This window comes from Zophobas morio, unplaced genomic scaffold (assembly GCF_036711695.1).
Source record: "Zophobas morio isolate AGI-343-1 ecotype UQ-CSIRO unplaced genomic scaffold, CSIRO_AGI_Zmor_V1 ptg000024l, whole genome shotgun sequence".
NCBI classification, from domain to species: domain Eukaryota; kingdom Metazoa; phylum Arthropoda; class Insecta; order Coleoptera; family Tenebrionidae; genus Zophobas; species Zophobas morio.
Window position 1 is genome coordinate 10,224,524 of NW_026972129.1, and position 10,430 is coordinate 10,234,953.

The following is a 10,430-nucleotide window of genomic DNA, read 5'->3' on the forward strand; positions in this document are numbered from 1 at the left end:
ATGTTACGGTTAAATATATTGTTTGGAAAATATTCCACATTTTTTATTGTACTGTTTGTGTCTGTGTCTTTTTATATGTTGGTTTCAAAGCCTATTTTGGCATTTTGAAACTAACATATAAAAATGCACAAACAATGTTTTCCCTTTAAATATAAAAAAAAATCTATTAGCAAAATTCCCTTTCAAATTTGGCGCCGATTTTAGTTCCGTACCACACCAGTAGAGGCGTTCATTAGGAACAACATACAAGCATTGGAGATCGTATTCTATAGTGAGGGTATTCTATGGTAAAAACACAAAACTTACCAAAGCCAATGCGGGTGGCGGGCAGAAAGACAAGTTATTTATTAAACGAAATATTTTTGTGGCGATTAGTTTAAACTGCTTGTGTGTAACTTTGTTTTGAGAGTTTAATTTTTAACTTTCACAAGTGTGCAGAATTCTGTTTCATATCGGTAAGGTAATTTGCACGTAAGGTATTACAGTTGTTATATGGTTGGTTAGTGATAAAATTTAAGAATTAATAATTTTAGATCAATGGCAGGAAAGAAACGCCGTCCTAGTACAACAGACTCCGCAGTCAGTAAACCAAAAAGAGCAAAGTGTAGGAAGTTACCTCATGTGAATAAACATAACCTAACATTGTGTGTTTCAGTTACTTTGGAAAGCGCGAAGTTGCCGGAACTTACTCGAGAAGGTGTTGTTTTGGTAACGGGTTCAGGTGAATGTGGCCAACTTGGTCTTGGACCGGATATTTTTGAAAAAAGTAGACCTGCTTTAGTTGACACAAAACATGAAATTGTGGACATTTGTGCAGGAGGCATGCATACTGTTTGTTTGACGAAAGAAGGAAAGGTAACATCAAAGTAAAATGTATACAGCAAATAAATAACACATAGCTTTGATTTTAGTTGTTAACTTTCGGTTGTAATGATGAAGGCGCTCTTGGAAGAGTTACAGAGGGAAGTGAGGGTGCAGAAAGTATTCCAGGTGAAGTAGAATTGCCAGGAAAAGTTATTCAGATTTCAGCAGGTGATTCCCATACAGCTGCTTTGTTGGAAGATGGGAGAGTTTTTGCCTGGGGAACATTCAGAGTGGGTATTTTAAGCACACTTTTACCTAATTTGTTTACTTAGATTATATTGCATGTTCAGGAACACTGATTTTTTTGTAATTGTCAGGATCAGCATGGTAACATGGGTTTAACTTTGAGAGGGAACGAGAAACTTCCTCATGAAATTGTACAAGATAAACAAGTTGTTAAAATTGCTTCTGGCAATGATCATGTAGTATTTTTAACAAACCATGGTGAAATATTTACTTGTGGTTGTGCAGAACAAGGCCAGTTAGGACGTACTAGTAAACGAGGAAGTGGCAGAGATGCAAGAAGTGGAGCTGGAAAGGGTCAGATAGGTATACATATTTGCACTAAGTTTAAAAACAAATTAATTCAGAAGTTTCAGCCAAACTTTTACAACCAACTCTAATTAGTTTAAATCCTAGTAAGAAATTGCATTTTGATAACATTTGGGCTGGTTCTTATGGGACTTTTGCTAAAGTAGCCGGAAAAGATGATATTTATGTCTTTGGACTTAATAATTACAATCAGTTAGGTGTAGAAGGTAAAAATAATAAAAAAGGTAATCACGAATCAAAAGTAGAAACAACAGTTGCATAATAATTTTTTAGTTAAAAACGTCGAAAACTGCCAGTATTTGCCTGCTTTATCAAGACAATTTTCTAAACACCAGTGGAATATAATTTCTTCAGGGGATCATCACACCATTGCGTTAGATGATGGTGGAAGAACTTACGCCATTGGCAGAAAAGAATATGGACGCCTGGGTCTTGGTGAACTTGATAGTGACGCCATTGAACTAACAGAGATTCCAACCTTGAAAGATAAAAAAGTTCTTCATGTTGCTTGTGGATCCTCAACTTCATTTGCAATCACTGACAAAGGTTCGCAGTTATCATGCACTTGTTCGCAGTATCTAACAGTTTAAGTTTCAGGTGAGTTGTATGGTTGGGGAATGGGAACTAATGGCCAGTTAGGAACAGGAGAAGAAGATGACTGTGTTGAACCGACTCTTATAAAAAGCAAGCAGTTGACTGACAGAGCAGTTTTTAAAGTTAGTGCAGGAGGTCAACATACAGTAATATTAGCAACAAATTCTAACAACAATAAAGGAGGAGATGCTTAATGAAAATTGCAGTGTTCCAGAATATTTATAGCTGCCGACAATATATTTTTGTTGTATTTGATAAGTCTAAATTAGTTTCGGCTGTTGCTTGTTGTAATTGATTTGTTTTTGTCCCTAAACATTTTCAAGTGTTCATGATTTTTTTTTATAATTTAAGAACACAAAATGTGACGTGACTCCAGTTTCTTGTTCATGTTATACTTTACTTAGCTTCGTTGTTTTCACTTGCATGCATGTATTTGAGTTTTGTGTTTACTTAATTTACAGTATTTAGACTGCCGCAAACAAAGAATATTGTTCTACACAATGCAGCAATATTATATTTTATAACAAAGAATAATGCGTTTAATTATTTTATAGTTTCACCTTTTCCAACAGTCATTTAGTAAAGAAAACGCCCTTCTAAGTAATCAAAATTGGTCTGAAGAGTTTAGACAGTGCTTCCAAGGTCATCAAAAAAGGTTAAGAGTGCAAAAAATTTATTTACAGCACATTATCAACGGGAATACATTACATCGGAAGAATGTCCCGTAGGCATTTGTTTGATTGACTAAAATTATTCATGAGCCTCCATTGAACAAAATACTCTGAATGTTATTATTATAAACCTTACCTTATCATTATTTTATTGTTATAAAGACACGAAAGTACTGGGCCGATTGTTGTCAAATTTTGTATTTACATTAGGTATATCATGTAGATGGTAAAACGCTAACCAAAATTTGTCTAATCATTCCACCACTAATGTGATGGCGTCACTTCAAAATTGTACATAGTAAATGAGTTTTAAATTGTATCAAATAACATAGTCTTACACATGTAGTTTATGGAAACAACATTTTGACATTTAATTTAGAATCTGCAAAACCGAATGCTTTGAAATCTTGCAGATAGTTTACAGTTATGATAAGCATGATAAAATTTTAAGCACAATATATTTACTTATCTCCTCCAAAAAATGGATGCTCAAACGTTTGCCGAATAAATCCTATCTAAAATGTACAAAATATAGTAAGTCTGTACTTGTAATTTATCATTCCATTCATATTTTTTGGATTTGCATATACAGGATGACCCAAACAAATTAATGAATGCGTGAATTTATTTTATTGATTTAATCAGTAACTACAAAATCGAATGCTTTATGAAATCTTGGAGATGTTTTAAAGTTATCATAGGCATGGTAAATTTTTAGTCAAAATGTATTCGCTCATCCCCCCCTAAAAAATTAATGACGTCACCTCAAAATTTTGCTGAATAAATCCTGTCTAAAACGTACAAAATATGGTAAGTCTGTAGTTGTGATTTATCATTCCATTCATATTTTTTGGATTTACATACAGGCGCGGATCCCCCGTGACACACGACCGAGGTACTTTATTTTGACCAATTTAAAAATTTTGAAATCGCATTTCATTTTGTAAATACAGTACAACCTCTATAATCCGAATTCACGATTACCGATCCGAACATCCAGTAATCCGAACAGAGGCTATTTGAAGTCGATACTTCTTTAATCCGAACTGAACTTGGAAACATGCACCTACTTGGAAAAATGACGCAAGAGGTTTCTGCATATGTTGTATGGAATATTTTGAAATTATTAAAAATTGCGATATTTCAATGCACTGAATTAATTAACTAATTCTGGAAAAAAGGTTGAAGTTATCGAAAAAATCAGGCCCGAAATCTACAAGAAAAAGTATTTAGTTAAATTTCGAAAATCGTCCAAAATGGGTCGAAATTTGCATAAGGAAAATTTCATTTTTGAAAAAGTTTCCTAAAAATTCAGGGATATATGCATATACCGACGTGCTAATTCCAAAAATATAGCATGTTAATGGTAACCGAGCAATATTTTCGGAAAATTCGGTGTGAAATTCGAATTTTTCGAAATTTTTAAAAATTGCGATATTTCAACTGGACGAATCTGGAAAAATAGTTTAAGTTATCGAAGAAATAAAGCCAGAAGTAACTTCTGAGGCCCAAAATCTACAGGAAAATGTATTTAGTTAAATTTCGAAAATCGTCGAGAATGGGTCGAAATTTGCATTTGCATTTATTTTTGTAAAATTCATCTAAAAATTCTGAAAAAATTCAGGGTATAGGTCCCGGTGCGTTGATTCCAAAAAGATAGCGTGTCTATGGTCACGGAGTAATATTTTTTTAGAATGTATCTATTATCCATTGTTGCTTAAAAATTCTTTAATTTTGTTTAATAAAATTAAGGTTTATTTCTTGAAGTTTGTTTTCAACTGTGTATGAAGTTGTTATTCAATTCCCTTTCAGATTTTTAGGAAAATCGCTGATCCGAACAAATCGTTATCTGAACACCCCTTTTTGCCAATTAATTCGGATTATCGAGGTTCTACTGTACACTATACGTGTAACGAAAACAACCAAATGTCACCCATGTTATGTGAAAAAGAGTATACTAGCTAAAATTTTATAATTTTTTTTGTTTAGAATGAATTTCTGGGAGATAGGTAAAATCGCACAAAAATTGCCCCCCCCCCCCCCCAAACGAAATCCTGTATCCGCGCCTGTTTGCATATACAGGATGACCCAACAAATTAATGAATGCGTGAATTTATTTTATTGATTTAATCAGGAACTACAAAATCGAATGCTTTATGAAATCTTGGAGATGTTTTAAAGTTATCATAGGCATGGAAAATTTTTGATCAAAATGTATTTGCGCATCCCCCCTAAAAAATTTATGACGCCAGGCCAAAATTTTTCTGAAAAAAATGTGCTACCTGAAATGTGTAAAGAATGATGTTTGTGTCTATCCTTGTGATTTATCACTGCATTAATATTTTTTAGATTTGCTTATACGGGCTGCCTAAAAAAATTGCTTGAGTCATTTATTTTATTGATTAAATCAAGAATTGCAAAACTGAATACTTTGAAATCTTGCAGACGTTTTAAAGTCATTGTAAGCATGGTAAATTGTTAATCAAAATAAATCTGTTTATTTCCCCCAAAAAATAGCTGACGTTATCTCAAAATTTTGCCGAATAAATTTTACCTAAAATGTGCAAAATATGATGAGTTTTTACTTGTGATTCATCATAGCATTCATATTTTTTATTGATCAATTTAAGAACGAGTCACCCCATTTTCCCGAAAATGTGAAAATACAAACGTCTTTATTTAATAAAAATTATAATAATGATATTCAGAACATTTTGTCGATTTGTTAATTACTAGTTTATTGTTTTGATCTTCTGTTTTGAGAGGACGAACTCATTCAAATCAAACTAATTTCTACGTGACATTCTACCGATGTATAAAGATAAACACTTTCAAGTTATTTTCCTTATCGAGGATAACCTAAGGATTTACAGTAATGGAGTTCATTGCTCAATTTCGTACTTTCAAATTTTCTCGATATTTCATAAGGCCGTAGCTAGGGGTAGGCTAGGAGATGCTCCGCTAGATCCAGACAAGTTATAATTAACCAAATCTAAAAATCAAATAAAATGTAGTGTTTTATTCAATATACTGTGGTGACCGAATTTAAATCAAACTTTTCGCGCTGAAATTAATTGACAACGGCGCGAAATCACATTTGAATAATTTTAATTTGAAAAAAAAAAGAGTTCAATCACAAAAAGGAAATCCTTAAACATAGGCAACCAAATATGCATGGATGGTCTAATGCACGTAGCGCTTAGGAGTTAGTTTGCATGATCTTTGGGTTAGATGGCAGCACGTAGCGCTAGGGTAATTTCAGTTAGAGGGTTGGTAGAAAAGCGGGATGGCGGTAGAATGTGTCATTCTGGTGTGTTTGGTGTAAGTGTAACAACGTGGTAAGAACTAGGTTTAAATTAGTTGGTTTGGTAGTTAATAAAACGGGAGGAAGCCTTTGTTTAACGACGATCACACGTATTTTTCATAATGATACAGTTGTCCCCAACCCGCGCGTTAAATTCTTGCGCCCTTTTAATCGAAAATTGCAGACTTCCGGTCGGACGCGAACACGTGTTGTGAATCTGTTTCTTTGTTTGTAAATTCACCAATCAAGCTAGTTTTTCTTAATAGTCAGCTAGTGCAAACACAATTTAACAATCAGGATTATTTAAATTAACCATTTGCTAGAAGATTTCATGAAATTCACTTAGTCAGGAAAAACACCTTATGTTTAATTACGAATAGGTCTCTGGATGCATATACGTAAGTGTTACATTATAACACTTCTAAATTCTTCACACAAGATTGCTAATAGTTCATTTACGGCAGTTAAACAAGTTCATTATACTGCGGACTGGCGGGGGGTTATGATATTTTCTCCCCTTAGGTGGTTATCATCGTTATCACGATTAATTCATCGGGGCATGTTTCGCAACGCCAGATTGATTAATTAATTAAGGCATGCCCCCAACGCTACAGAAAATTTACGTTATCGAGACGCTTTTTCCTCGCAACGATTTTGGATATTTACATCACCGAGACGCTTTTTCCCTCGGAGCGATGATTGGATATTTTTGTATTTGTTTATTATGTGTTTTGTTGGGGTAACCAGTTCGTAGTATTTTAACTTCTCAAAGTAAATTATTTTTGAAGTAACCAATCATTTAGATCATGATATAATTTGGCATGATGTAAACTCTTTGTTTGAACCGTTGATAAAGTGTGGCAAATATTAATCTCCTGTAAATTTTGTTAACTCTGCAAATTTTCACATCATACAATATTTCTTTAATCTCACAATTTTAACCTCAGTAATTTTATTTGTTGTATAAATTTAATTGAACGTAAATTTCATGTTCTACAGTTCTAACCTCACATAACATTTCTATTTGTACAAGTTTATTTCACACCAGATCTTTCGTCTCATAAATCCTTGCTAAGTTTTGTTTTGTAAATACTTTGTTGATGAATGTTTTCTATCATATAAATTATTTGATGTCCAACTTTAATCCCACATAAGAATTATTTGTTGTTTAAGATTTCACAAGATTGTATGACGAATTTAAATGTTGTTTATTGCTCTTTGAAACTTTAACACTTGTTCAGTTGTTGTTAACATCAGAGTTATAAGAGATTGAATGTTTTAAAATGGAATTGAGGTTAAATGACACAGAAAACGTGGCAGAAGCGAGGTTTGGTTCCTAGTCGAGCTGGCGAGATTTATCGCGCCACCTGTACAAGTCCACAGGTTTGGATAGATTCAGGGGGCGGCCGCCGACGTTGTGAATTTCTCGATTTGGCCCAGTAGTCGAGATCTTTGCGGGAAGGACGACCGTAATGGCCTAGTTCCGCAGGGCAAAGTTCGTCATGGGATATGCGTGTGGGGTAGGCTTTGCGATAGATAGAATCATCGTCGCGGGGGGAGAACAGTTCCAGACCGGTAGCTCAGACTCCGCTTATGCTACAACGCTCCAGGGGTACTTTTCTTGTGCTCCTGTTAACTGCCGTAAAAAAAAAAAAAGGAAAAGGAGATCGGCCGCCACATGCCTGTAATAACTTGTGTACTTGCATCCAGTTACTTGATTCAGCTTTTGCTTTGTTTTATTAAATTTGTGATATTCAAATATTTGCATTGATTCCAAACAGATGTACAGAATTTCCGTTTGTTCGTTTTTCGTGTGTGTATGTCTGTCAATTCGCGAGTGTTTTTCTTTCCCATATCTTAAGGTGTTTGAAATGTAATAATATGTCGTCCGGGAATAAAACCAAAGGGGGTTTTTACGCTGAGGGGTAATTCTTCGCAGCGTCTTTCCCCCTGTGAGGGTGTTGCCGTTTCTCCCCCTCCAAACCAATTTTTGTCTATTATTTCTTGCGCTCTCGACAGTGTATGCACTTGTATGAAAGAACGTCTTCCCGCCATTTTTCAAAAACAAAACAAAAAAAACACAACGTAGGTTCCTATTTGTTAGACGATCATAGCCAAGGCCAAACTTTGAATTTTTGAATTTTTCGCGGGCCTTTCAAACTGTCTCAAGGTCAAATTTTACGGCGGGAAGTTTGGGTTATCACAATACGGAAGTCAGAGCAATAAACAAGTCTACACCGTCGGCATTGTCATCCGGTTATTGCAATTCTTAGAAAACATGTTTTAGTTTAGTTTGTGTTTCACCGTCACGTCTACAGGTTGACAAGTGTAATGGCTATTTGTCTTAAATTACAAGCACTATACAGGGTGTTCATTTTATCTGTTCACGCCTGACAATTTTTGCATAGGCAACATATTATACACCCCAGATACGACTTCGTCCAATTTAATTTTTTTTAATAAGCAATCATAGCAATCACAGAAAAAAAATTTAAAAGATGTCAATGCCAAATAATGAAAAAAATTGAGAAAATTAATACTCAATTTATTTTAAAATGGCCCGCTACAAAAATTTAATGCGAGAAAAAAACATAATAGGGATGCAGTCGTCACGTTTCCAACAGCGAGGAAAGTTCTGTCTAAACTCCTTAGACCAATGCTTTAAATAGAGTATCATCCTTTTTTATTTAATTTTGGTGAAAGGTTTGCATCACGTGTTTTGTGTTTTTAAAACTTCAATATCTCATAAAATTCCAAATTCAGTTTGTCGAACGGTTATACACAAAAAACATCAAAAATACAAACAGAAATTAAACGCTACGTCCCCAGTTCCCCGGGCGAAGATGTTATAAATTTGACTGATGAAAATTTTCAAGGTCTTTTCTCTTAAAATGATTCAACCAGTGTTCAACGTTTTAGATGAGTTTAAATACTTAGAACTATTATAAATCTCCAGTGAGAAGTTTATGAAATGTGGTTAATGTAATAACGGCAGTAGAAATAACCAGTAATTGTGATATATTGTGACAAAAATTAGTGAAACCTGAATAAGTAAATTTTTAGCCACGTGTTTTTTACATGAACATTTTCTATTACTTACTGTTGCAAACATTGCATCAGAAAATAAAAATTACATGTTGACGAATTCGCGAAAATTTTACACATTTCAGGTTAGAAAATCATTAATAAACTTGCACTAATTACACTCGTTGGAGGGAACTGTGACGTCGAATGCGATTCATTGTTGTTTAAACAACTGCTCTTTTACGAAAAAAATTTACACATGTTTCAACTAGCACTGTTACACAAGAAGCAGATTATCCAAATTTTTTTTACCTATTCCGCATTCCGAAAAGCCTTACACCAAACCCATCTAAATCCCACTGCTAGTCCAAATGCATGATTGTCTACTTTATTGATTGATTTTATTCTCCAATTTTTCAAATTCAGATTCGGGGTGTTGCGTTGTTTCCTTTTTTCTCTCAGTGCGAAATTTCAATTATTTATTAAAAAAAAACTAAGTAATGTAAGTAAATGAAAGTCTATGTATTCATATTGACAAAAAACTGATGACTTTTATTGCAAAATTTTGTTAAGTTAATTTCAGATCAGATGTGTAGAACGATTTATGTTCTTGATGCTATCGCTCAGTATCCACCTCTATTTATACACATAAACAATTGTTAAAAAAGATAGGTACATAAAATAATTTCAGCTTACAAAACTAAAAACTACAAAAGAAACATTATCCACGGTTACGAGATCGATGACTCTGACCAAGGCCATCGAGCTCTCCTTAATTTTCAATAGTTTAATAAGCGAGAATTTAGAAAGAAAAAGATATGAGCAACTTGCTAACATTGTTGCAAATTGAACTTCAACTAGTTCATTGTGTTATGGTATTGAATTGAGAACAAATCATCTTAAAAAGTGTGTAACGAATTCGTTTGAAATTTTCCTAACTCATTGGGTTGTATGAATAAACTTTAACAAGCGTTTCGACTTTGATTAGAAGAAGACATATAAGTAATCGCAAAGAATTTATAACCTTGTAAAATTGTAGAAGTCAATTGCTACAATTTAAGCATTAATGGTCTAACAATAAATGTGAGAGAAATAGGTGGCCTAAACCATGCACCTATAACCTACAAAATTAATTATAATATAATTATAATTATATTATTTTTTCAAAATCTTATCTTGATTAGTTTTTGAGATTTTACGAGAATTTTTCTAATATTAGTAGTTAGCACAGTGCAGATTTATATTTTCACTGTATAAAGACACAAAGTCAACTTGAAATTAGGCCCTAAAGACGATAAATTATTCCAGGAACACAGGAAATAGGTAATTCGATTGTACTTAAAAAGTAGAAAAAATTACAAAATATATCTACTTTTATTAAAAAACAAATATCGAATTAAATTAAGTCATATCACTTGATT

General features: G+C 33.5%; 1 protein-coding gene across 1 annotated transcript; it reads left to right on the forward strand.

The window, feature by feature from the left end:
• Window positions 1-286: 286 nt before the first annotated feature.
• LOC135134818 (regulator of chromosome condensation-like) lies at window positions 287-2,544 on the forward strand. Its single transcript, XM_064063654.1, has 8 exons — window positions 287-476; window positions 534-604; window positions 656-855; window positions 912-1,094; window positions 1,182-1,413; window positions 1,464-1,640; window positions 1,690-1,962; window positions 2,014-2,544. Exons 2-8 carry the CDS (start codon window positions 538-540, stop codon window positions 2,202-2,204), a joined length of 1,323 nt encoding a protein of 440 aa, XP_063919724.1. The 5' UTR covers window positions 287-476; window positions 534-537; the 3' UTR covers window positions 2,205-2,544.
• Window positions 2,545-10,430: the final 7,886 nt, after the last annotated feature.